The 26,344-nt window shown below is 41.2% G+C and overlaps 2 protein-coding genes across 5 annotated transcripts in view; both read right to left on the bottom strand.

The window, feature by feature from the left end:
* Positions 1 to 724: 724 nt before the first annotated feature.
* Positions 725 to 3,975, bottom strand: ndufa7 (NADH:ubiquinone oxidoreductase subunit A7). Its single transcript, XM_020656691.3, has 4 exons — positions 3,862 to 3,975; positions 3,565 to 3,614; positions 1,801 to 1,938; positions 725 to 943 (listed from the first exon to the last, which is right to left on the bottom strand). The coding sequence occupies exons 1-4, from the start codon at positions 3,910 to 3,912 to the stop codon at positions 856 to 858; spliced, it is 327 nt and encodes a 108-aa protein (XP_020512347.1). The 5' UTR covers positions 3,913 to 3,975; the 3' UTR covers positions 725 to 855.
* Positions 3,976 to 4,450: 475 nt separating this feature from the next.
* Positions 4,451 to 26,344, bottom strand: part of mast3b (microtubule associated serine/threonine kinase 3b) — a 35,689-nt gene continuing 13,795 nt past the window's right edge. For 2 of the 4 annotated variants that reach the window (XM_020655822.2, XM_020655841.3), the window contains 25 exons: positions 25,068 to 25,140; positions 22,548 to 22,568; positions 22,129 to 22,207; positions 20,685 to 20,842; positions 19,039 to 19,114; positions 18,538 to 18,747; positions 16,267 to 16,368; positions 15,380 to 15,512; positions 14,555 to 14,622; positions 14,266 to 14,357; positions 13,864 to 14,072; positions 13,563 to 13,701; positions 13,217 to 13,349; positions 12,956 to 13,121; positions 12,557 to 12,658; positions 12,302 to 12,424; positions 11,935 to 12,047; positions 11,268 to 11,434; positions 10,938 to 11,059; positions 10,642 to 10,842; positions 10,106 to 10,332; positions 9,777 to 9,899; positions 9,500 to 9,636; positions 8,684 to 8,868; positions 4,451 to 8,497 (listed from right to left, as the gene is read on the bottom strand). In XM_020655822.2, coding sequence (XP_020511478.2) covers positions 7,434 to 8,497; positions 8,684 to 8,868; positions 9,500 to 9,636; positions 9,777 to 9,899; positions 10,106 to 10,332; positions 10,642 to 10,842; positions 10,938 to 11,059; positions 11,268 to 11,434; positions 11,935 to 12,047; positions 12,302 to 12,424; positions 12,557 to 12,658; positions 12,956 to 13,121; positions 13,217 to 13,349; positions 13,563 to 13,701; positions 13,864 to 14,072; positions 14,266 to 14,357; positions 14,555 to 14,622; positions 15,380 to 15,512; positions 16,267 to 16,368; positions 18,538 to 18,747; positions 19,039 to 19,114; positions 20,685 to 20,842; positions 22,129 to 22,207; positions 22,548 to 22,568; positions 25,068 to 25,140 — 4,223 coding nt within the window. In that variant the 3' untranslated portion in view covers positions 4,451 to 7,433. The remainder of the gene's footprint in view (positions 8,498 to 8,683; positions 8,869 to 9,499; positions 9,637 to 9,776; positions 9,900 to 10,105; positions 10,333 to 10,641; positions 10,843 to 10,937; positions 11,060 to 11,267; positions 11,435 to 11,934; positions 12,048 to 12,301; positions 12,425 to 12,556; positions 12,659 to 12,955; positions 13,122 to 13,216; positions 13,350 to 13,562; positions 13,702 to 13,863; positions 14,073 to 14,265; positions 14,358 to 14,554; positions 14,623 to 15,379; positions 15,513 to 16,266; positions 16,369 to 18,537; positions 18,748 to 19,038; positions 19,115 to 20,684; positions 20,843 to 22,128; positions 22,208 to 22,547; positions 22,569 to 25,067; positions 25,141 to 26,344) is intronic. The other 2 variants (XM_020655833.2, XM_020655848.3) reach the window with 1 other exon arrangement.

Genomic DNA, 26,344 nt, shown 5'->3' with positions numbered 1-26,344 from the left:
AATGACCACCGTCACAGGTGTATTCAATTACGTTTGCTGATTAGACCAACAAATTAAGTGTTCTCACCAATTCATCTTCATTTACAGTCTGCTTATACTGTGCTCAGAAACTAAACTGGCTAAATGAGGCTATATTCATCTGTTCAGGTGTGCAGGAGAGCTTTAGGACAGTCCGGTTTATTAACTTGACTTGTTTTTAACTGGATGCATCTTAGTGTTAATACAGGCATAAAAGCAGGGAGAAGTCCTGTGGATTTGAGCGGGGTCCAGGAGAATTTTTGAGATTGTAAACCAAAATTGTATATTACTGGTAATCCTCAACCCGAAACACATTTTTGATTGTAATATGTGAAGTATTCTACTGGTATTAATGGTGCATGCACGTGGTGTCAGACACACATCGGAAAAAACAAGTTTCCGAGTATTAAACTGCACATGAACGTCTGCTCAAGTCGGAGCAACAAATCGGGAAAGAATAGTTGCCCCGACTTCATATTCATCATCACATGGGGGGCTAAATGTCCAATTTAAAGACGTAGAACAACGTCCCAACTCTGAAACTGGGACCATCCGAGGAGCACATAAATGCAGAATAAGTCAGTCATTTGTCAGCTTTTTAATTGAATTGTTATTGTGATGAACTTAAACATGTTATTTAAGTTATGTAATCCCTCTTACACTTTGTGGTTCATTAATTAACTAGAATAACAAGTTTGACAAAAAGTTTAAATAGAACACATTTTATTCACACTTGGTATTATACAGGATACAACCAATTCATGCAGTGGTCAGGCCGCTGGAGCAGGTTTGGTGGATAAATGAAGTTGTTGGTGCTGAATGGGATAATCCTGCTGCTTAAAGGTATGGCTGGTCTGTGGAGAGAGAAGGCTCCTTGTACACAGCACCCGGGGTCACTGGAGGCTTTGGGGCTTCAACTACTTGACTAGAAGAGATACAAAATATTTCAGAAATAAACACAGGTATTCTATCAACCTATCTTATCAGTTATCATGGGCCATAAAGATGGCAAATACTTTAGAAGTTAAACCAGCCTACTTACATAAAATACATTAGATCTAAACATCTTTAGCAGATCACACAGATGGATTATTTTGTGTTACCAAAATGTGCAGACATCTCTCATAGACCTCTATAGTGGGATTTCAGATTACCCCTCACTTGTATAATTTGCACTGTCCGCATTAGACAACTACCGCCCTAACCATGAACCTTACTGCATTAACATAATGTGAATGTGTCTGTTTACATGGGCCCCATCTCACTTATAGAACCACTGCATTAAAGATGTTGACTTGGCTGCATGTGGTTATGGTGTAAGTGTTTTCTACTTTTGGTTGCCTTGTCTTTATTTAGTTGTATTTGCTTGTGCTGAATGTATTTGGTCATGTTTACTCTATTTGGTGTAAGGACAACATTTTCACATTGTTGATCTGCTGAAAATGCAAATGTAACACTTCCTGTGTCGGTGTTCAACAGTAAGGTTCCAGCTAAGGGAGTTGTAAGATCAGAAGTCTCATTCAACATTTGGCTATTTTACAACGTTTTCCCAAAAGTTGATTTAGTAAGAGATGAACTTGATGTGGAGTGACAGGTGCTTGTTAAGGAAAAGTGTGAATAATCCTGCCAGGTTTATCAGGTTTGCTTGAGATGCTTGTTATCTTAATTCAGCTTTGTTAAAATGTGTGATATGAAAGTTGTAATAATCAGAGAAATACCCTTATCTGGTTAAAACATTAACTATTACCATACATAGAAAAATGTACTGATCGAGACATGTACCTGCTAGCTGGAAGAGCCTTCTGTGAAGACATAACGACAGTAGCAGGTACAGACTCTCTACGTCCATCTCTGGTGAAGTAGTAGTTGTTGGCATACTTGTGGCTCGGTCCTACAGGTAGTTTGGGAGGTGGCTGTGTCCTAGAGAAAAAGCATTGTACACAGAATTTAAAGTTAAAGTTGTCCACAAGGAACATAATTAACAAATAATGTGGATAACTGGTGCCTGAATAAGTTTTCAGCCTATACCATGAAATACAAAAGCATTTTTTAAATTCAGTGCATGGATTTTGGTTTTGGTGTGCCACGCCAAGATCTTAGGGGCCTTAAATGTCTGGGTGTGCCACGGTTTGGGTCGGGAAAGTGAAAACAAATGCAGTGCCAGAAGCAGAAGCGGTCAGATAGGAAATGACCTTACATTAGAGACCGAAAATTTCAGAAGAAAACATGCATTTTTAAAGGCTTAATATGTGATTTTTCACACTTAAATGTAATAGAAATAGAAATCAAGTAAATCCTCTGAAAATAACTCTGTGGCCCTTTCCGAATAGTCACGGTTCAGTGGGCAGTACATACTTGTCAGTATGGAGTTTCAGTATACTGAACTTTCGTGGTCATTCAGTATGCATTTTTTGGGTCCACCTCAGTATACTGAACATTTCATTATGGATACTAACTTCCGGGTTTTATGCAGTATGGATCGGATGCATCCTTTCAGGAAATTAATTGTGTTTTACCACCCACAATGCAGTGCGAAATTACACGTAAATCGTCACTTCACGTCCGCCTTCAAATCAAAACAAACGAGCGTGGATTAATTGAATCAATTTTTAATGTAGAGTTAAAGTCCCGACTGAAATCACTACTTTTAATTCACAACAGAAAATATAACAAATGTATACATTATTATAAAACCTTTCCCCCTCTATTTAAATAATGATTTCACTATTTAAATGCGTCTTTATTGGTTGATTTTATATTCTGTATATTTCTGTCTTTCATTTGTACTTTCCTTTATGTACTGTATGTTATTTAGTTATTGAATCTGTCTTTTACTTGATTTACATTGTGATATTGTTTTCTTTTTTGACTGTATATGCGCATTACTCTTCTTGAATAAAGCTAAACAAAACAAAACAAAAACAGGTGGATGCGGCCGGTTCGGTTAACGTAAATGACGCCACTTTCATACTGAATGAATCAGAAGAAGTAGGAACAAATATCTTCCTACTGTGTGCGCCTACTGAATAGTAGGTACTAACAGTATACAGCACGGATAGTAGGTGCTGTCTACTGCCTACTGACAGACTGAGTAGGTACTTGGCAATTCGGATGCAGCCTGAGAGTCATGACTGTCTACAATGGGTGTAACTCCAGAGTCCCACTGTCTGGGATGTTTTCAGAGTTTTCCGAGTCCTATCTTCACTTTGTTTACATCGCCAGGACGGCCGACCGGCTCATCACCTCACGAATAAAAGTTGTTTAATTGAGGGACTAGAGAAAAGAAGAATAACATACTGTACTCACTGCTTAACTGAATGTCACGTAAGCGTTTCTAGATCACGATCATTTTCGGGGCTTTATATTAATATTGTTGTGTTAGCACGATAATGTGAGTGATCTTTATTATGCTCTTATCTTCACACTGCATGTAAATTTACCTGAAATGACCTTACATGACATTCAAATAAGCAGTGAGTACAGTATGTTATTCTTCTTTTCTCTAGTCCCTCAATTAAACAACTTAATAATTACTTAACAACTTACCTCTTTGCAACCTCCTCATATCTCAGCTGCAGTTTGGCTTGCAGGTCATGCTGAAAAGTACAACCAAGAGTGAATTAACATATTATAATATTAATAGTTGCTGAAAATAAACGCTAACAACACTTCTAACCTTTTTTAACCTTTTGCGATATCTGCAGCCAGCTATCTTAAACTAGCCACACTGACTAGCTCCTTAATGCTACTGTAGCTTCAGCGTTCATTTGGCATGTTAGTTACGAGGTTTCATCCAGTCTCCAACAGGACAAACACTATCTAGTCTGAGAATGTTTTTCTTACCCCAGATAATAAATTTCGAAGCCGCTGAATGATTTTGGTAGCAGTCGCCATGATTGCTGTTGTGGTCGTGAAGGACACGGAGTTCTTCTTCTTCTACTATGTTAAATAAAGTCTTTTCCCGGTCTTCTGCCACCTGGCGGTCTGGGTGTGAAACTGCAGCTTTACTATTACTGTATAACTGAATCATTTATAATAATACAGGTAATTAAGCAAATCAGCTAAAGGTGGTATTTCAAATCATTGTGCAGACAATAGATCAATTAATGAGGGAATTTAAACTTTAATTTCCAACCTCAGTAAATTGTCTTTTTTTTATTTTCTTATTTCTAAGTATTCGTTCTTAATATAGTTATCACCAAAATAATAACAGAAATGTAAGATAGATATGCAATGAATTTAAAATCTATCTACATTATGTATTTTCCCTCCTTTTATAGCTTTCAAATAAGTGTGAGATTTTGTAAACATCCTTGATGTGCTGAAGCCGACATATTTTCCCTCACCAGAGCTTTGGCAGAGCTCTGTAAGTGGTTAGCAAAGATGAATTACATAAGAATTAAGCAACAGTGTGAGTCAGACAAAGGATGAGTCAAAGAGAAATACAAATTTTATTTGTTGCACAAGAAAACACAGTACAGGGCGACAGCGCCGGTATACCATGCATCAAGTATTACAGATGTGTGCTTGTCTTCATGCAGCATGCACTGAACACAGGAGTCAACAGGAGAACTCGTGCAGATGTACAACAGTTTATCCTGCCAGTTTGTTCTGAAGAGTAGATTTAAGCTGAGAATCTTTTGCTGACCAGTGGCTGACGTTTTCGTTACAATGTTGTTACCGAGGCAGCACAGACTTTCACCAAGTAGAAATCAACCAGGCATCAACTACAATTACATTCATAGAAGAAATCAGTCGATATGCTATGTGAAGATTATTCCCATTTATACATTTTGAAGCAAAGTTATACTTGAACTATAAAGCCTTTTAAAAATACAGTCAGAGTACCGGCTGTCTGTGCAAATTAGTCTGAATTGTGTAAATGGTGTTGAATTGGCTATTTTAGTTTGATTTGATCTTGTTGTGTTACATAAGAAAACATGTAGAGTAGTTTTAAATCATCCCTCTGCAGCATTAATGTATGACATCTTTTTTTTTTAAATGCAAATGTCCACCACAGACATTCAGCTCTGTTAACCATGTCTCATTTTATCCCTTAGCCCAGTTATAAAACAGTTTTTCTCCATTCACTGAAATCTACAAAAGCAGACCTGACTGGTCAATTAAATGCATTTAAATCGCTAAAAGCTTCTCAGCTTAGTGCTAAATTACTCTCACTCGTTACGAACAGATTCAAAAGAACAAAACAAAAACAAATCAGATATGTTACTTCTGAGTGTGGTTTTCTTCAATGGTATCAAAGAGAGTAGTTTCATCATATACAGCCACAGGATAAAAACTGTCTGTACAGTACATAGCATGTCTATTCATTGTAAACAATTTTACATGACAGCATCCCATAAGGACATCAGCATGAGATGTAGGGGCATTTTGTAAGGAGGACTTAAATTATGGAGCTTTATCAACATAAGACTCAACAGTAAGTGTGTACAAAATCCAGCAACAGCTAACTATCAAATCAGACCTTAAACCTCAAACCTCTGTCACTGCGGTGGTAAAATGTGAAGAACATCCAGTGGATGTAAAATACTGTTCTGAATTTCTCCAGGGATTTCCCTCCAGTCAGAGTTCCTTAAATCCTCATGCCTCAGTTGTCATTGTGCATACTGTCCTTGAACACATTAAGAGTTATAAACACAACTTGTTATCAAAATATACATCAATATTTGTACGATACAAAGACATAAAACATTTGTTCAAAGCAGCCCTGTGTTTGGATTCAATGGAAGTGTTTCACTCTGCCAATTTTAGTTCACTTTCAACAGTCACCTACAAAAATACATTAGTGCACTTTTCCCCTTGATGTAAACATCACTACAGGGTAAATAAAGTAGGAATACATGTTTTACGCATGGCATCTCCTGCATGCTCATGAAAAAAAGAAATAGAAACCAAAGACAAAAGCTACAGTTTCAGAAAAATACTCCAAAAATATACAAGAATCAAATACATTTCCAGGTACAAAATGTCTTATAAGTTTAGACCAACAAATAAATTCCAAAAGGTTTTGAACAAAAATGATTCCCTCCATGCTCAGAAGACATAGACTTTGATTTTGGCCGCTCAGTGTTTTGCATGCTGAGTATTACGTTATCACAGCGAGAGGAAAAGCCATAATGATGCATCGATTTCAGGTGCGAGCAGGTGTTAAGTAATCAAACATTTTTCAGATACTTCTTTGTGGTATTACAAAGTTTGGATTGAGTAGCCACAAAGCAGAGCGTTACGTTCCGCAATCATCCAGAGCTTCATTTTCAGTACATGTTGTCAAGAATGCAAAAAACCACAACTAAGAAGCCTGTTAATTCTGAGATTACGAACAACACATGAATAAAACTGAGGTTTCACTCGTCAAAGATATGGCTTTGAGGACAATGCACTGACAGCATGGCACATAATAAATACCCTTTTTATGAGTCAGCTTCATCAAGTGTATCAACTTTAAAGTTTGACTTTGGATTCACCCTGCAAGAAATATGATCAGCAAGTCAGTGGAAGTACTTTTATTTCTGAATGTGTGACAAGTTGTCAAGAGAAACATTGGCCACATTAAGCTTTTCATGCAGCACATCCTCGGTCCCTACTTGTGTTTGTTTTATAACCAATAGTTGTCCAGAGAAAGGGATGCTGGGAGGACTTCAGGCATGCAAAGCTTCACAGTTTAAAGAAATATTTAAATGTGAGCATTTTCCCCAATATGCAAAGTAGTGAATGGTAACTTTAGTGTTCTCTTGTAAGATTGAATGCCAACCCAACACAGCAGATAATGAGGATTTTAGTTGTACATTACAGGCTAAGCCTGGCTGATCATAAAATGAAACATAAATCATGTTGCTCACAGTGTGAACCAAAATTCATTCTTAGGTTGTTTCTTTTTGGAGATCTAAATAAAAGCGGTAAAACACCATTGGAAGCTGTACTGATAACGTAAGGAAGAAAAAAATATCAAGCACAAATTCAGATTCAGAAATGACTTCTTGTACCTTTTGGTCCTTAAACAACTACACCCAACGTTATCAAATATCAAATTCTGTACTGCAGCAATTCTTTAAAAAATAGACATTTATAAAAAAAAAAAAAAAAAAAATCCCAATCCAGTCCAAAGACATAAAAACACATTTGTACAGTATGGATACAAAATGTTGAGCCTCGGCTATACAACCAATGTTAATTTTCCTCTCTCCCTTTATTAACTCATCATAGTTCACAAACGTAATAAATAACACCCGATCGTCTGCAATGCCTCAAGGCAAATATTTACAATTACAAAATTCAAGTAAAAACTTCCTCCACTCTCTCTCTGTCAGCATGACAACTTTGTTAACGAGGTCACCACTTTTTTAAACACTTGAAAGAAAGATATGATCAGTTGAAATGAGGGCCGTGCTGTGATGTCACTTTCTCTGAGGCCCTTTTTTCTCAGTCTCGCCTCTGCACTCTGATGAGGGTCCAACCTGAGGACCCGAGGAGGAGGAGGTCTCTGCTGCCTGTCTGCAGCTCTTCTCAGCAAGAGGACGTCCCACCTGTTGAGGCTGAGATGACGTGATTCCCACCTCCAGCTCCGGTTTCTCGTTGGTCCCCTCTCCATCTGAACACGGCTCCCACTCGTCCTGGCCCTCGCTCTCTGTGGAGCCCTGGACAGCGATCTGAGGCACCAGTGTGAACCTCCTCACTACTGGCACCTCCAGCTCCACATCCTCACTGTTTTGGGGTCCGGTGAGGATCCAGGCCATCTTGTGCTGCTGCTGCTGCTGCTGCTGCTGCTGCTGTTGTGTTTGAATTCCTGGAGATATTGTTGTCACGGTGACTGTGGTGCTGGTTTTCTCTTCCGGCTCGTCAAAGCTCACTTCCTGCACCGCCTCCTGTTTCTTAAAGGAGTCTCGCCGCTCCGATAGGTTGAGTTTTCGCATCACAACAAGCTGCTCGGAACGATCCAACCTCTGACTGCCCATGTATCCTCCGATGTAGGAGCCTCCGCAGGCAACCTCTGCCTCAGAGTCGCCCAGTAGGTCTGCCTCACCGTAAAATGGCACTTCCAATGTGTGCCTGCGGGGTGCATACGACTTCTTATCAGCATGGTACACACCGGAGAGCTTCTCAGCTGACTGCACCCTCTTCAGCAAGGGAGACCGAGGCGGCTCTGCACTTCGGGGCCGGACAATGTGTCTGACGATGGTGGGCGGGGACAGCGTTTTACCATGGTATGCGTGAAGGGTTTTTGCAAAGCCCGAGAGTGGAGAGGGAGATCGCTGCGGAGAAAGAGGCTGGGTGGAAGACGAGGAGTTGCAGGCCAGGGGTGAAGGGGGGATGTTGCTGGTTGACTTCCGGCGGCCTACCTTTGAGTAGCGCTGCGTGCTGAGTTTGGAGCCCAGGCCGTGCAGAGAGCTGGGCCGGATGTGTGCAGCTGGGGAACTGGGAGAGCTGGAGCAGGGAGACGTGCTCTGAGGAGAATTATTTTCTGGGAAGCAGAGGTGAAACGGTTTCAGATGTTGTAAACAAGGTGTTAAAAACCTTTATTACATATTTACTTACAGAAACTTCTCTTAAAAATGTTCATAACGGAACCACATAACAGCTTAATGCAACAATAAAGTGTGTGCATAGGCCACTGTCCAACCGGACTAGAGAGACAAACTGAGCTCACCAAAGGTCTGATGGTCTGGTGCAGGGCTCCGGCATGGTGTGGAGGGGCCGGGGGAGAGGCTGTGTGTCGGGGAGCCTGGAAGACTCTCACTGGAGGAAACAGAGTGGTGGAGTCCTGAGGAGAAGCTGCGGCTGCTGTGTATCACTGTGCTCTGCTTTGAGAGCTTCTTCAAGATGCTTCGTCGCCTAGAAGAAAAAAAAAAAAAAAAAAGAGTCCGATATAGGACACCAGGGTTTACGTTAGACAGTACAACCTGCAGTTGTCCAGCAGAAAAAAAGATACCAACAGCCAAAATGTCTGGCAGGAAATATGCCAAATAAACAATACTTAAAATACAGTATGAATAATGACATACAAGATACTATGTTTCTAAGACATGGACAATATTTGTCGGACATTTGAGGTGTTTTTCCCTTTTCGTGACCTGTATAAGATAACTAATCATGATCGATATGATACACTACTCTAATGCTCAGTCCGGGGTGTGTTTGTCTCTGCATTGTTGTTGCAGACCCTAACCCAAAATAATAAAATAAGTTGTAATTAAAATAATCTTGCTATGGTGCGATAATACCGCATTTAGCGCTATTGAGCCACCCTGGAACACCGCGGTGGAACGCAACAGCCCTAGTCAAGGAAAAATAATCACCCATACAATACACATACTGCATAGTATGTCAGGAGTCAAACACTAGAGGGAGGTAGAACACTGACAAGTGATGACTTTCACCAGCTTCCAACTTCATAAAGTAAACAAATATGAGTAAAAGTGTACAGCAGCAGGGGCTGAAAGAAACCAGAACTTCAGATGCTCACCTGTCATAGTTATCTCTCCTCTTGCTCTTCTTGCTGCGCCGTGCCATCTTGCCTTTGTGTTTGGTCTTTCGAGCTGGACCTACTTTGATTGACGTGTTCTCAAGCGCTATCGTCTGCAGCGCCATCTTGCTGCCACTCTGCACATTTCATAGAAAGCAAAGAAGAGTCCATCGTTAAGGAGTCCAGGGGTCCATGTAAAATTCATCAAACTTGAACAGAATATCAGACGGAGGGATAATGTGTCACAGCAATCACAGTGAGTTTTTTTTTTTTGTACCTTCAGCAGCAGTTCTAACACCTCAGTGTGGACCAGGCCTTGGACAGACTCTCCGTTCACGTGGGTGATGAGGTCTCCAGTGCAGAGACCTGCCTGGTGGGCCGGGCTGCCCTCCTCCACACTCTGTTGAAACAGCAACACAGAGAGTGTAAGGAGAGGAGTTTCATTTGAGCATTACATAAGCACATTTCTATGTTCTTTGGTTTGTTGTCATTAGAGTGAGGTACAATACTACATGTGGACACATGATATTTCAAACACATAAGGACATATGAAAGCTTTGTTTTTTTTTGAAAGACCCCGGTTTTTAGCCTTGTTGTGACACCCACCGACACCATGTGATGCACTGTGTAGACATCGCTGTCGCCCATGTAGACCCGGATGGCCTGCAGGGTGAAGCCATACTTCTTTCCAGAGGTGTGGATGACGATGGGAGGCTTGTAGCTGCCGGGGCTAAGTGACAGGTCCCGGCTGGGGGAGGAGTCACGGGACGAAGGGTTGGAAGAGAGAGAGCGTGGGGAGATCGGGCTGGGCTGAAGTCCACCTGGCGAGTCATCTGGATAAAAAAAAAAAAAGGAACATTTTCCTTTGAATATCAACAGAACATAGTGTGACCAGGCCAACCAACAGCTTACTGCTTCAGAGAGCAAAACAGATTTATGTCATAGTACAATAACACAATAATAACATTACTGAATAGAACGTTTGGCTACAGATATTTAAAGACAAAAAAAACATTGAAATATCCATAGAAATTCCACAGATTTGCATCCAGGTAAACGTCTGTGTTGTTGTTTTCACTATACTTCTATTAGCAGATAATTCAATCTTAACTTTGATGTTTATTTTGTGTGACTCTCAGTACCTGTCGTGATGATTAGAGACAGAGCAGAGACAGAGGCCGATTTAGGAACCTTCCCTCCACAGGGAAGCCTCTGTCTATCTGGTGTCTCCAGCTGGTTCCCGAAGCGTCGAGGGACGGCCGGTTCTTTGGGGGATGAGTGTTTGGCCCCAGTGCTGTTACTGCGAATCCTAATCCTCCGAAGGTTTGACACAACCACCTCAGCTGTTGGAAACACGGGTCGTAAGGTGAACAAAAGGTTCATTATGCTTGGAGTAGAGTTACTGGTACATGTTGTGTAGCAGTCAGTTTGGACAGACCTTCATCATCTGTGGAAAGGGCAAAGCGGGGCATCGTCTCCAGGCTGTGGGTGCTGCTCATGACCAGAGGACTGGTACTCCTCTCAGACTGGGAGGAGCTGGAGGAGGCCCGAGGGCGAAGGCTACAAACAACCAATAACCAGTTGGACAGGTAAATCAACGTGATCAGACAATATACTGTACTGACTGACAGATACAAGACAATGCTGATAGGGCATGTCAGTGCCGATCAGGGCAACAAGGTGCTAATACATAAACAAGCCCTAAAGATGACCTAAATGCTCATCAAAAAGTGCATGATAGAACCAATGCATCTGAACTTGTGCCGACCTGGCCATGCGCCCGGCATGTTTTTGCTCCACGCTGTTTTCTGCCGGGCTCGGGGAGAGGCTGGTCCCCCCCGTGTCTCCACGGTCTTCCTTTTCCTCACTGTGGCTGCGGTCAGAGGAGAAGCTCAGGTTGGATGGCGTTGCCAGATGTTCTGTGCTGCTGTAAACCTGAACAGTGAACAGAAAAGTTGTTGTTGATCAGCGGGCTAAGGGGAGGCCCTTCTGCTTTTTGGCTAAACTGACCACTTCACTGTTATGTAAAGATCACTACACAGAAGAGATGGGGACTTGATTTCCAGACTTGGACTCAAGTCGCACTTAAGTCGCCTAAAAATGTTACTTTAAAGTTGACTTGGACTTGCCGCTCAAAGACTTCAGACTTGACTCAAACTCAAGGTTTCGCCCAATCTTTTTTTATTTTGTATTTTTGGTTATAAACATTAGGAGCTGAATGTCTTTCCCTCTATCGTGTGAAACCTTCTGCATCTGGTACACAAGTGCACGAGTGGCCAAATTCAACAGGAGACACCATGGAGAGCATGTCACCTGCAGCTGCTTAGTCTGTTTAGTTTCACTCGTATTCTATATATGGCTGTTGAATTTGTTGAAAACTTCATTGCATATTTAACGATACTGTGTTGAGTTTTATATTTTATATCAGCCCTTACCTTACTGAAGCGATGGGACCAGGAAGAAAACTGTCTGATTTCCAGGGAAGACTCTTCATCGTTAGTTTCCTCGTCCTCATCAGACGCCAAGTGATGATAACGCTCTGATCGAGCTGAAAACAGGAAGAGGCAAGAAGATTCCTCATTTCAGAGAAATTGACTAAAACATCTTATCCGTCCCACAGTTTGTAAAATGTTTTTCTCCCAACAGCCTCCACAAATGTTGCACTTTGCTGTCACTTAAGCACAAATAGATCAAGTATTTTGCTCTAACGTGTTTCAAATATTGTTGAAAACTGACTCCCTCTTTAAGCTAGAAGTGAGGATGTGGTGCTTTTCAAACAAACTGATTCAAACGGTTTCTTACTGTCAAAGTAGCTGGTGTCATCCTCCGCCTCCAGCTGAGGGATGAATTCAGCTTTCTGCCTCAGGAGTCCGTTCCAGTCCAAACCCAGGAAGAAGGGGTGATGTTTGACATCTGAGGCTCCACCTACAGACGCAAGGATTTTACAGCCAAAGCAAGTTTATGAAACATTGTCACTGCAGAAAGTTTCAATAAACAAGAAGTGCATTTATCTAATTCCTTCCGTTGTGTGTTAATGAGCGGTAAACTGAGTAGTACCAGTTCCAAGTCGGTCTAAAGGACTCTGTCTGAGCAAGCGGGTGATCAGGTCCTGGGCCTCAGGGGGTAAAGCATCGTCACCTTCAGGCCAAATGATTTCATCTGGAGGAAAAATGAACACAAGGTTTATAATCACTAAAGCATAATACCCTCTGGCAAAGCTTCTGCTGCAATACTTGAATCTCTGATTGAACACAGCACAGGTTGAATTATGGACCTCAGATGTGTTGGCCTATGGCATACAGCTGAACACTGTTTCGGGAGGTTTTTAAGCCAAGTTTTAAGTTTGGTAACAGATGTAATGCTCCCAAGTTGAACATTTATGCTAAAATGTATAGCCGTTTAAGATACTCCTCTACTTCTTTGAATGATTAAGCTTTATAACTATGCTTTACTCACCGCTGACAACCTGTCCGAAAAGCTCCTCAGGTGTGTCCCCAAAGAATGGAACACAGCCGACCAGGAATTCATAAAGGATAATCCCCATCGCCCACCAGTCCACTGGCTTCCCATAGCCCTGCCTGAGGATCACCTCTGGGGCGATGTACTCAGGAGTGCCACAAACCTGCACAAGAGGAAGAACACAGGTGAGTTTGGGAGAATAGAAACTGCTGCTGACACAGAGTAAAGTAAGTCAAGTTTAGTCGCTGACATTCTCACCTGTTTGTCAATGAACTCTCTTGTGTCTTTCTCCATGTGACCCTCATACAGGTTAGTGGTCATGTTCATCAGGCCAATTTTAGAAAGGCCAAAGTCTGTCAGTTTGATGTGACCCATTGATGTAATCAACAAACTGTAGGATGGAAAAAGACAACATCAAAATCAACTATGTGTGTGTTTTTTTTTTTTGTTTTTTTTAACGGTTTGTTTACAAACAGGAACAACAAATCTTACTCATACTTCATTTAATTTAATTCATTCTTACAGAATTGGAAACTGGGTTAGGCAGTGCTGGCGTCCTGCAACAATCTTGAACAGAATTGAAGTGGGAGTAGGTTTTTCTTACTTGTCAGGTTTGAGATCTCGATGCACAATACCATAGTTGTGAAGGTACTCTAGGGCCAGGACTGTTTCGGCGAAGTACAATCGTGTCATTTCTACCGGCAGCGGGCCCATGTTCTTAAGCAGGTTGGCACAATCTCCACCTTGAGGAAACAAAACAGAAAACCATTGTTTAATTACCAGTCCTGTTCCCTGGTCTAATTTCTATGTCTTATTCTAGTTTTAAGTATCTATCTAAACTACTACTCACTGTAAGCCAGTCTAGATAGGTAGAGCCAAATTAAACACGCTTTTCTCTATTTTACCTTCCACATACTCCATGACCATGCACAGGTGACGCCTTGTCTCAAAAGAGCAGAACATGGAGACAACAAAGGGATTCTCAGCAAACGTTAGGATGTCTCGCTCCACAAAAGCCTGCTGGATCTGGTTCCTCAGGACCAGGTTCTGTCGATTTATCTTTTTCATGGCAAACCGCTGGCGGGTCTCCGTGTGCCGGACAAGATACACAGCCCTGTGAAAACCAACATGGCTCAGATTAGACCATCGATCTTTACACTTCAGGGTAAAGTAAACCCTTAAATAAACTTTCAAGGATATTCTCATTGGAAAGGACAGAAAGTTGGCAGCTAAAGCACTCGAAAAACTGATTTTAGAAAAAAAAAGGAAAGGCACAGTAGAGGTAGAAACAACGGCTTTCCTCTTACCCATAAGCTCCGTTACTGATGAGTTTGATGGTTTCAAAATCTCTCTCAAGAGGTTTCCTTCTAGTTGGTGTCAGCGTCTGTGGGGCCTTATTCTATAGAGAGAAATCAGAAACATGATGCCAAAGGTTCCTGATGGGCAGGTTTAACAATGTCATACTGTAGAAGATGTAGGGTTTATTTAGACCAGTAGAATATTTTCATCTTGTAATCCCCTTCCCGTTTGACAGCAGGATCATTCATGTTTATTTGTGCACACGTGTATGAGGTAACAGTGAAGGTGAAAGTTTACCTCCACATTAGCATCTGCTTCCGTTGACATGGAATGACTGGCATCATACTGGTCAAGCTGCACCATGTCTACAATTCAGAGAGACAAGAGTGTGTCAGGCATTGAAGAAGATTCAACTCCAACCTTTAGCCTGCTTTCCTCTGTCCATGTTACTCTTGTTTCACACCTAGTTAGGGACTTTTCAGTGAGCTCTGTTGAACCATGTCAGGGTAGTCATTTGTTCAGTCTTGTAAAGCCACAAGACATTTTCATTCTAAATCAAAAGTTCCCCTTTGTCCCCTTTTACTTTCTGTTTTCCGGTCTAGTTGTTTTCTTCTCACTTCCTTATTACATCTCAGACTTTAAATGTATCTTTTCATTCATTTAGGGTGTTTTAAACCAGTGTAACTTTCTCCTTTATTATTGTCTATTTAGTTGCTTTGATTTTGTATACCTGATAGAGGAAGATTCTAACCAATCCGTCTGCATGGAAAGCACTTTAGCCTCTAACTCTTGCTGTTTCTTTAAGCACTATATAAATAAAGCAACTTCACAGTCTGAAACACTCACTTCTCCATAACTACACCTCTCGTCTAAGCCAAAATGGTGTTGGAGTCAGAACTTAGTCTTAAGCAAATGATGATTTTTCTGATTTTAGGCCAAAACAAAAGCATAAATGTATGTTGTTTCATCTAATGTCACATCATCATCCTGTTATGTGCAAACTGGTATAAAACAAACGACCAATTTGTTTGTTGTTTTTGTTTTGATGTTTAGAACGAGAAACCCTCCGGTCCCTGTGTGCCCTGAGTGCAGCGCTGAATGTTCTGGCAGAGAGTTATTTACCTTCTAATGGGTCTCGTGTCAGACCCAGCTGGCTGATGATGTACCGCGGGATGTCTGTTTTGATTCCCCGTCCGACTTTGGCATGACCCTCTGCGGCCTCGAGTAAGTGATAGAACTCTTCTGGGTCAAACTCCTGTCAACAACATCAAGTCTCATTAACGAGGGCTGACTGAAGCCATTATCCTGCCAGACTCAGCTCAGGGCAGGAAACAACAAAGACTCATAATCTGTATCACAGGTATAAGTCAAAAGCAACTGAAGACTTTTTTTTTTTTTTTCTTCTTCAGATTTTAAGCTGCTCCAGTTGCTTGTACAAACAAGTGATTGATTTTTGTTGTTTTAAATGTGGATTTTTATTTATCTCATTTAGGTGATCCAAACATCCATGTAAAGAAAAAATGAAAAGAAATAAATACACTCATGACACTTGGTAATTCATTAGGTTATTTAAAGAGTCATTTTGTCTAGTTCACAGCCAGAAAAAAGACAGTAGTGGTATTAAACCATGAAGAGAGTTAAGGATGAATCTGCTGAGACTATTATTTCAGCTTCTCAGGCTTCCTCCACTACAGCCGTAGAATGAAAGTGACAAGAATTTCATTGGTGATGCTGTGAAACATTTCAAAGCAGTACAAAACGTATTTGCAGACCTAGTTACTTGAAATGATCCACATATGTAACGGGACACGATTATATACAGAAGAGAAAACATCGCTCTGCCAGACTGTCTTCAAAGATCATTACCTTCACATTTCCACTTTGAAAGAGGGGATAAAAGGTCAGAAACCCATTTCAGACCTACTTAAACTTGAACTGACTTCCAACTCATTTCAGTCAAAGTAATCTCATTTTCAATTAGGAAGAGATGTTCTCCCCCCTCAATTTACCAGACACTCCAGGAGGCGAGCTGGCCGAGAGATTATGATCAGGATCTTCTTCACCAGCTGGATGATGACGGGTACCTCCTCGCTTTCAGAGCGCTCGTATGCCTGGAAAACATGTGAGAGCAGGGAGCAGTTTGTTTATGTAATACTTTAATCCGACAGGCCCGTCACCAAATGCACAAGAATTAGAAAAAAAGATCAACCCAGGTTATAAGCATACTTTAAACCCCCAGGAAACATGTGTATAGGAATACTACAGCGCCATTCTTGATGTGAAATTGTGCATTAAATGTGTTTGCATTGTGAAGGCACGTGACTTTAATTGGAAAATCTTGGAAAAAGGATTGAAGCAAAAGCACTACTCATTATTGAAATGGGACAAAGAAAGCACAGTTAAAAGCAGATGAGGTCAGCATTCATAGAAATGTGACAACAGAAGCTGTTAGACAGAAATGCGTCAGAGAGGACATCACTCAAAACCAAAAGGAATTATGAAGATAATCAGAGGGGTGGTTGGAGTCCTAATGAGTCACACACACTGCCTTGTTTTTAGTCAACTGGCGCACCAGTCTGTTTTAGTTTAAACACTGGCTGCTTAGTATAATAAACATGTGTGACCAAGTCATATGCATGTACAGCCTGACCATGACAACATCTGTATAGAGGATATGCACTGACATCACTATTCCATGGGTGTGGTAGGGGACACGACAAAAACAGGCATTAAAAAAAATATATTATCTACTTCAATTTAGATCATCTGGACTCAAGATTCCCACACTTTATAAGAGATTGGGATTGGGCTGTGGACTCTTACATTTGGCCAGAAATACGTTTTCCTGACATTTAAATGGGTGTAGGATCCAGTTGTTTCTCCCTATTTCAGGGATCCACTTGTTTGTTTGTTTGTTTTACTTTAGCTTTCAGTAGTCTCTAGAGTCAATGACAAAACAGCGGGGTGTGTTCAAAGTGAATTTAACTCACCCAGGCTTACTCTGATTATAAGCTAGCTCAATTTTAACACCTGTTAAACTTTTGCTGCCCTACCTTTCTACTCCTAATGTCCCGTTCATTTATTTCTACTACTGAGTGGCTCTAACTGTAGTCACTCCGCCTATGGTGACATCACATGCAAAACCTCTATATATATATATCGTCTGTTTTTTTTTTAAATGTAAAGCTGTGGTTGGTAGCTAGTTAGCTTAGCTTAGTATAAAGAGCTGAAACCTGGCTTCAACCAAAATGTAGAAGATTTTCATACTAGCATCTTTAAAATGTCAAACTAAGTTTCCAACAGTGGTGTAACCCAACATAAATATCAAAATATGATTTTAAAGGGTTCACATGTTTGTGTGATAACCCAGACTGATCTTATTTGATCTCCCGGAGCTTTGTCTTATTTCTAAGTGGTTGTCTTAAACATTTACTCCTCAGAGGAGTAACGTTTATGTCCTGCTTGATACAAAGATGAGCTTTGGAAAATAGCATCTGAGCTAACATGTCACATAGACAAAGATTTGAGGTTGACAAATATGAGCTCCGGGATTAGGTTGAAAAGTATTACTCAATAAATCTGCTTTTATTGTTTAGCTTTTCTTGGTGTTGCACATGAGTTTACTTCTCATCTCTCCTGCCAAAAAAAATAAATCTGTAACTTTATCGATTTCCGAGGGAAGAGATAATAGAAGGTCAAAACAAAAATGTTACAACTTTTACCAACTACTATTATTTAGTACCACTGAATACTTCAACTCCAAAAGAACCTTTAGATGACTGAAAGTCTGTTTCCTCCCTGAATCTTTCGGACCAACAGGTTTTGCAAACAAAGTGGGTTTTGAGGTTTGTGTGGCATTTGTTCCACTGCATGGGAACAGACTTATCAGTTCAGCTGGAGGTACAGCGAGTCGGCCGTGCCTTCTGTCTGACAGCATGCCGAGGAACAGGGGAAGAGGTTGCTATAGAAACTAACATTTTATCACCACACAGATAAGATCTGTTACAAAAAGACTGCTCGCCATCTCTGGCAGATTCAACGACCTGTTCTCTTTTGTGCGCCTTTGGCTATCAGACAGTTATTGAGTGACGCGCCTGAATGCACCCCGGCTCGATTAATCAGCTTTCATAACTGCACCGCATCTTGTGATACATGACGAGTTCACGTGTAGTAGCTCTCTAGATAATTACTGAATTTAATCAGATACCGCAGATTTAATTTGGTTTACCTCATATTTTGACAGACATCATTTCTACATAAGTCCTGCAGTTTTTCCCCACCTCGTGAAGCAGCTTTTCCAGCTTCTCCTGCAGCTCTGCAAAGTAGCGTGAAGTAACCAGGTCTTTCTGGGATTTGTCCAGGCAGTCTCTGACCAGCTCCACCAACTGGTGCTGGATGAAGCCCAGCACGCCGTCGGCCAGCGGGAGGGAGCTGTCTGGAGAGAGGTGGGTGATTATCTCAAACAAGCGCTCCTCCATCTGGGCTGTGGCCTGCAGGAAGGACAAGCACACAACCACAGAGTTACAGCATTTTATGACCCAAGAATTAAGATTTGTACTCCCATTGGAACCAAATGATCATTACATTTCTTCGGTGGGTTTAGGTGATAGTTGATTATTGTTGGTCAACTGCTAAGACGGTTTAATACGCTCACAGTCGGTTCCAATCCTGGCTGTACCTACTCTATTCAGTTGGAACGACACGTGCGCAACAAGACACAAAAGAAAAAAGACAAAGAAAAATAAGAACGCTGTGAGAAGTATGGATTTTCTAGTCCTTACCTTTGGAAAGCGTTCTTTGTAAACATGGTTCATCATAACGATCTCATTATCGAAGGAGACACTCGAACGTCCAGGACTGCAACAGAAACAAAGAAATCCATTAATACATTTAAATTGATCTACAAATGTTAAAGATATCAGTCTTCACATTCATGAGACTTATATTGATGAACCTTAATAAAAACACGTCAGTGTGTGTGTGTGTGTGTGTGTGTATACACTGCTACAGGTTGATACAGATCTGATTTTCCAATCAAAATACAAAACCAGACACACTGGTTTCTGGTGTTATGTGGAAGCCCTTAGCTACCTCTGGTACAAAGAGTCTCTTTTGTCTTTGTGGATTAACGCGTTCTTTACACATCACCTGACACAAATAAATATAATTAACTAAATGACTGTACGCCTTTGAACTAGGAAGGAGTCATTATGTCATCAAGGCCATCATGGTTCGTCTAGAGATGACCGAAAAGTCAATTCAGTTCAGCCCGCCCAATCCAAACATAAACAAATCAATAACACATTCTCTGTTGGCTTTGCCTGGAAGACCCTTCTTGAGGTCAACATCTACAATTGTACACTCAATCTCCTCCTGCTGAAGAAATACTGCAGGCCAATATTCGATTTCAGCCGCTCTTAAGCTAGGAAAAGCTTCAAAGCAGATTCGCCTGTCGTGTTTCCAGGTTTGTCTTTTAGATTTTTTCTACTCTGACAGCAGAGGTTGTTCTTGGTAAAAATCTGTAAATAAGCATCATCACTTAATTAGTCATTTACCGCATCACCACTCGAGCCGAAACACCTTGCTTGAGGAAGCGCCAAACAGAACAGATGGAGGGAAACCTATCACAAGCAAACAGGCTCCCTGAGCTGTTTTTTTTTTTTTTGTCATGAAAGGCGCCTCTGTTAGAGTGGATGGCTGCTGCCCAACACACACTGCAGCAACCCATCATGGCTCTCTGCATCAGGCATCAGGCATCAGGCACCCCCCCCCCCCCCCCCCCCCACCCAACCCCTTAACCACCCCCACCCTCAACTACAGTTCAGCAGCAAGATCCCTGAGGCGCTCTGTTAGCTAGCATGCCCACGCACTGCACACCATGGTGCCAGAACACAGAGCATGCAGGCATCACACAAACAGCGCACAGCAGAGCCAACAGACTAAGTTGTCAGAAGCACAGAGGTCTGCAGTGAGCTCTCCGTCCGCCCGCCGGCCAACAGCCCTGTGTAATCAATCCGAGACGCCAAATGCTGTTGAAAGCTTGCTTGAAAGTTTGTCTTGGTCATGCAGACATCTGACAGTCAGTACATAATAACAACATGCACCTCATGAACAGTGAAAACATGCAATCACTATTCAAGGTCTAAAAATACTCGTCACACACACAAAAACTTTGTAGAACTCGAAAAAATGTATAATGACGCTTTAAAAACCCATTTATTTGTTTGATAAATGAATCTCCAAGCTTTTAAAACAGACGCGAGGCCATCTGCACCGTGTGCTTTTCAAAACATTCAGACTCAAAGCAAAGATGGTTCTATCTTATTGTGATGTATAATGAGCAGTTATACTTTCTAATTGTATACAAGGAGTCACCGTTTCACAAACAAGACTCATTCTGTCACAAAGTGAAATCTGGATTAGCTACCTGAGGCTCCGAGATCGAGGTCTAATGACCGTGGCTGGCCGCCCATCTTCATCAGCCATGCTGTCCGTGCTGCGGAAGTGTCTAAAGAGAAAGTGCAGCTCATCTTGCGTCGGCTGGTATGGAAGCTGGTGAAGGCGCTCCTGGGAGGACGAGGAGGACTGCAAACACAAATCCACAGAAATCATTTTATTTTCCGTTGTCGTTTGGCCTCATAGAGACCGAATAAAAAGTCAAACATATAGAGACTCGGCACATGTTTGTAAGAATATTCACCTCCTAAACTCAATTTATAAAGCCTTGGGTGCCACAGTGGATGTATAAAGAGACCCAGATTGGTCATTTTCCACGTCTACGAAGAAGCTCAGTGAACTCTTTTCAAACTAAGCTGGACACAGTGTACATTTTCAACATTCTGTTTAATTATGCGGCCCCTGTGTCCCGGACAGAAGAGGGCCAGAGGGACGGCATCTGTGAAGTCTCTTTCTAAGGCCTCAGTATAAAGAGGGCAGCGAGGGCCACTGAAGAACTCTATTGTCCACACTGACCTCTGGGTTTTGTCTACCCAATAAACTTCTTTATAAAAGCTGCACATGGCAGACCCCCCCCCCCCATCCCCCATGCAAACTATTAATTTGAACACTGACTCATTCAGTAAAAGAACACAAACACAGCTTTGATACAAAGATACATTCTGTAAGTAATAAATAGTAGGAATTGATATTAGCTTTACAACAGTGTGTCTAAAACTCTCATTAATAACATTATTAAAGGGCATTAAAGAGAAACTGAACTTGTGTGATCATACACCCTTTGTTCCAGGGTCTGAAAGGTTTCTAACTTTAAGGCGTTTTACAACAGAAAGTGTCTGATACCTATGACCAAATGTTCTGTTATTTTGTAACAGATGGATGGTATTTTAGTGTAAATAAAGAGGAGACACAATGGTGCCGCCTCAGGGACCCCACACTGAGAACCAAGGTTCAAATACGTAAAAAAATATCCGATTCAAAGCCAAGTTGGTAGAATCACTATGGCTGTCAATAAGAAAGGAAAATAAAAATGTAAAAAAAAACGTGGTGTTGTGAGGCTTCATTGAAAAGCTGTCTATTCAACACTGTAATATAAATATTTCATCTAATAACCAAAACAGTGCAGAAACACCCACACTCCCATTTCATCCTGTTCTTTAACATAACATACTTACATGGACTGTGTGTGTGTGTGTGTATTACTTTTAACACAGAGTAGCACAGACGGGAGAATGACTAATCTGAGCAGATGATGGAGGAAAACAATTAACGGTTTGTCATCTCGCTCTTGGCGTGAGCTGTAATGTGCTATTTGGGCTGGGTGAGGTGTCAGAAATGCCTGGCCGCCATTTATTGACAGGGGGTGAGTGGAGGGGATTGGGGGGAGGTTGGTTCCATGATTTAGGATGACTTACGGAGACAGTGGAGCTTGGAGGGTTGGTTCCATAGCCAGAAGAAGGGAGGGATGCCAGGGACCATCTCCGGCCCTCAGCTCTGAGAGAAAAGGACACGCGTGTTACATAAGCCTCAGCAGCACAGGCATTAGTTAACATTTCATACGTGAAAGTCCTTACATAACACACAGCAAAGGAGCCCTGTGACTATGAAAAGCATGAAATTAATGTCTCTTTCTCTTAATCCTAAATAAAAGGGGTCAGTGTCCTCACTTGATTTTCAGGAGCTCTTATGCAAATGAAAATGTAGCTCTACAGACTCCTTCAAGGACTCTTTTTTTTTTTGTTCATTTGTCTTTTATGAAATACAAAAACAACATCCACACATGCTTTAAAAGCCAACAGACATGGTGCTAGAATTTAAAAAAAAAAGAAGCTACCTGTCGGCACGAGCCATGTGGCTGAGTTCACGAAAGCAGCAAAAAAAAAAAAAGAAAGAGAAAAGCAAAGAGTTTTCAGTGAGTTTTTTCGAAACCTCGCACAAGTGATGCTGTGACCCCTGGCATTCACATGAGGGATTAGTCCTGACAGTGTTGCCTTCCTTGCCAGTTTGCATTTGTCCTGACACATGGACTAGCTCGCAAAGTAAATTAATCCAACCTTATAGTTTACAGGAAACAATTCTTCATTTCAAAGCCCGACTCATCAAAGGAGCCTTTCTGCAATTCAAATGTTGCAAAAGCAAACAATAATAAAAATGTAAAAAAAAACACACCGAAGCTGCAGAAAATGAAACATAAAGATTATGTATTAGAAAATGAGCCCTGATGTTTACAAGCAGCAGAAACGAATGAATTTATTAGAAAAAGAATTCCAGTGGAAATCGCAGGCTGAGTAATTGCTTTTAAAGCACGGCAACTTTCTGATTGAAATCTATTCATAGGCCCTGAGTGATCAACCACAACATCCAAAAGAGGGAAAGTTTAATAGGCCAGACAGACACATTGTTGCTCAATAGAACACTTCAACATATCAAGCTCCCCCCCCCAAAATACAAACCAAAACACTTCCACTGAATATTTGTGCCTGTTTCATTTCCTTGTCAGTGCATTTCATGAAAACTGACACAAAATAAAAAATGAAAACAAGAGAGTCCAACAGAAATTAACAGGGTCACTGATTGTTCTGCAGGGCTTTGAGTCACTGGTACTGCAGCGTAAACAGAGGATGGCTCCTGGAGGAAGTGTGTTTTTTTTTTTTTTACTTTGTGCTGGCAGGGTTTGATATTAATTTAATCTCACACAGTAATATAGGTAACCGTTATACTTACTTTGTTTTCCTTAAGGATATATAGGATATATAGGACAGTGATTTTTTTTCTCCTCTTTAAACAGATGTAAAACTTGGAAGAAAAAAAAAGGCTTATTCACAGATTACCATTCATCTTCTTGACAGTAAGTTAACATGGCGTTACTGATGCGAGCACTAATCTGCTCAGAAGGTGTTGCTTTTCCATCGTATTTAAGAGCGAAGCACCTGAGCTGCTCACTTGCCGGCTACAAATGCCTAAAGCGAGACGAGCATGTTGCCATGGGAACAGGGCAGAATGATGTTCAAGGGGGTTCGGGGAGGGGGGGGGAGGGGTGGGGGGGTACCCTCTATCTAACTGCACTCATCCTGCTGAAGAGGAGTCGACTGGAAGGAGACCTGACGGGGGGGGGGGCTGAGTCAGCCTTAGTCACCTCTCTGCTGTTTCTCCACAGCTTCCAGACTGTCTGCCTCTGTCCCAGCACACACACACACACATGCATTCACACACACTCACACACACATATACAATCTGACAGGATACCCACTGAGTGTGTTCACGCATTTGATATATTTTATCAAATTATTAATTGGATTTTTGTCCACTTGGGTTCACACTCGCAAATGGCACAGTTCCAATGCTGTAAACAGACGACTCAGAAATCAAAAACTGACTGTAATTTCTCAGATTATAACTAATCATAAGAGTTGTTGTGACACCGATAAATATATAGGAAATACAAAGCCTACAATCAGTTGTAGTCACCTTATTTGCAAGAACAGCAATTAATGTCAATTCATATTTCACCAAAGCAGTTCCCTACACTGAAAGAAAACATTGAACAGCTGCCACTAGTAACTACTGTTCAGCACTGGGTTTCACCAACTATGTATAAATTCAAACATCGCCTAGTTTTAACATCATGTCTATTTTAGGAGGGTGTTGCACCGTCTGAGATCGTTCCAACGTAGGCGTAAATTACACCTTCAATCTTAGAACTAGCTTGTAGCCTCTGCTAGGATCGGAGATTTACCGTACATGTCTTAGCAGAAGACATGTACATGAAGACGTTCAGGGACCATTAGGCAGGAGAGGTGACACTGTAACAACCACTGCATTAAGAAAGATGCTTTTCACTGATTAGTCACATTAAGTTAAAACGTAGTTTCTGCTGCAATGTTGTTCTTCTACTAGTTAATCTGAACCTTACGCAACCAAACAACGAGACAATTTAAGTGACAAACTAAATAGTTTGGACGTTTAGTGTAGTGTGGACTTGACTGTGTAAATAACTGAAGCAACGAGCCACAGGTCAGTATCATTCAACATTAGCACACCACAACACTGCATATTGAAGGAGAATGTTGAAACAGTCTAAACTAAGGAAAGTTTGGGCATCAAAGTGACCAAACCAAATTTAAAGTAACAAGAGGTTTCTGATAAAATATGAATAATGCCTGAGTTTCTGCATTTGAACAGAGCGTGTCTTTAATAGGAAAGGGGTTATGGTTAGGACATTACTGTTCACCCCAGAGTAAATACCAACTTTCATATCTATAAAGCTCAAAGAAATGTATTATACATCTTTAAAAAAATACCCTTCTTCTTATTGGTTTAAATGGAATATAATATATAAGTTGTGGTGACATACCTTCGGGCAAAGGGAAAGTTGAGGCAGGCACTGGTTGACACATTTCTCGGGCTGTCCAGAGGGCTGCTGGCAGCTAAAAGGGAAAGGACAATGTTACTTACTTAGCAGTGCTTTTCACACCTGCAATAATAAACTCGTGAAAATAGAACAGAGAAGTCCACTTGATTGCATTAACAAGCTGAAATGTTGCAACAACAACAACACAAAAGGGATGATGTAATGTCTAATGCAGCAATGCCCCTTTAATCTTCGCATGACCCAGCAGCGTTAAGCAGCTCCTCGGGAAGGTCAAAGATATCACCCTGGTTTGACTTTTCCAAACATTACAGCACTTTGTCAAATAATCTTAGCTCGGGGGGGGAAGTCTCCTCCAGTTTAGAGCCTCATCACCTCATCAGCCTCATTTTTTTAAGTTTCAGTTTTGGTCAACATTTTAAAAAAATCTCCCTAACCAAAAAATACAGTGATATGATAACTACATAATGAACAAAGTTACAAATAATTACACTAGGAAAAAAGGCTTTGGCTAATTATGCAAACCCTTTTTACATAACATATCCTGTTTGGCAACTCTTGAACTACAAACCAAAACAGAACCATGTTCTATATGATTGTCACAAAAAGGAGGGAAAAAACAAAAAAGTGAGGTCTGGGTACACGAGAGACTGTGGTGACATTTACATGCATGTGGTTGAGTACCAATTAGAACACAAAAGAGAGAGACCCAATCAGAAGCTGATTGCACTGAGTGATGAGATAATCCTGTGTGCTTGAGTTCAAAAGGGAGCATCTACATTCTGCTGCTATGAGGAGCTCTTGATAAAAAACTCTTTTCATGGAGAGCAGCTGCTTCATGGCATTAGAGGGCTCTGCACTGTCTGTACTAATGTTGATTTTAGAAAGATGGAGATCAACAAGCATCGTTTTAAAATAACCCCCCCCCCCCCCCCCCCCCCAACTCACACACTTTAATTATCTTCTCTTTGTGCTCTGCTATCTCTTCAATCACAGTTCAACTCGGGAGTCGACATTTGAGAGACTACAACTTTCAAGTCTGTGACAAGATTTCCCTTTCTCAACAATGATGATGATGATGATGTGTCAGCCCTGAACCCTGGACCCTTTAAGAGGGATTACTTTCAATACTGTGATCACAGTTGGAGCTACTCCCAAATGTATTGGTGCACATTAGTGCCTATGCAGGGCTGGCTCGTGGCATAGGCAGTATAGGCAAATGCTAGGGGCGGCAGCCTCAATAGTGGGCGTCGACTGCGCCC

Source organism: Labrus bergylta, chromosome 6, assembly GCF_963930695.1.
Source record: "Labrus bergylta chromosome 6, fLabBer1.1, whole genome shotgun sequence".
NCBI classification, from domain to species: domain Eukaryota; kingdom Metazoa; phylum Chordata; class Actinopteri; order Labriformes; family Labridae; genus Labrus; species Labrus bergylta.
The sequence above is the reverse complement of the archived record's forward strand: the minus strand, read 5'-3'. Positions and strand labels throughout refer to the sequence as shown.

What these genes read in the sequence shown, in the direction of transcription:
- ndufa7 (XM_020656691.3), bottom strand. Translation starts at nt 3,912, where the DNA reads ATGGCGACTGCTACCAAAATCATTCAGCGGCTTCGAAATTTATTATCT. An exon ending in TATGAGGAGGTTGCAAAGAG is followed by an intron (nt 1,939 to 3,564) that starts GTAAGTTGTTAA and finishes CTTTTTCTCTAG; the next exon opens with GACACAGCCACCTCCCAAAC. An exon ending in AAGGCTCTTCCAGCTAGCAG is followed by an intron (nt 944 to 1,800) that starts GTACATGTCTCG and finishes TATCTCTTCTAG; the next exon opens with TCAAGTAGTTGAAGCCCCAA.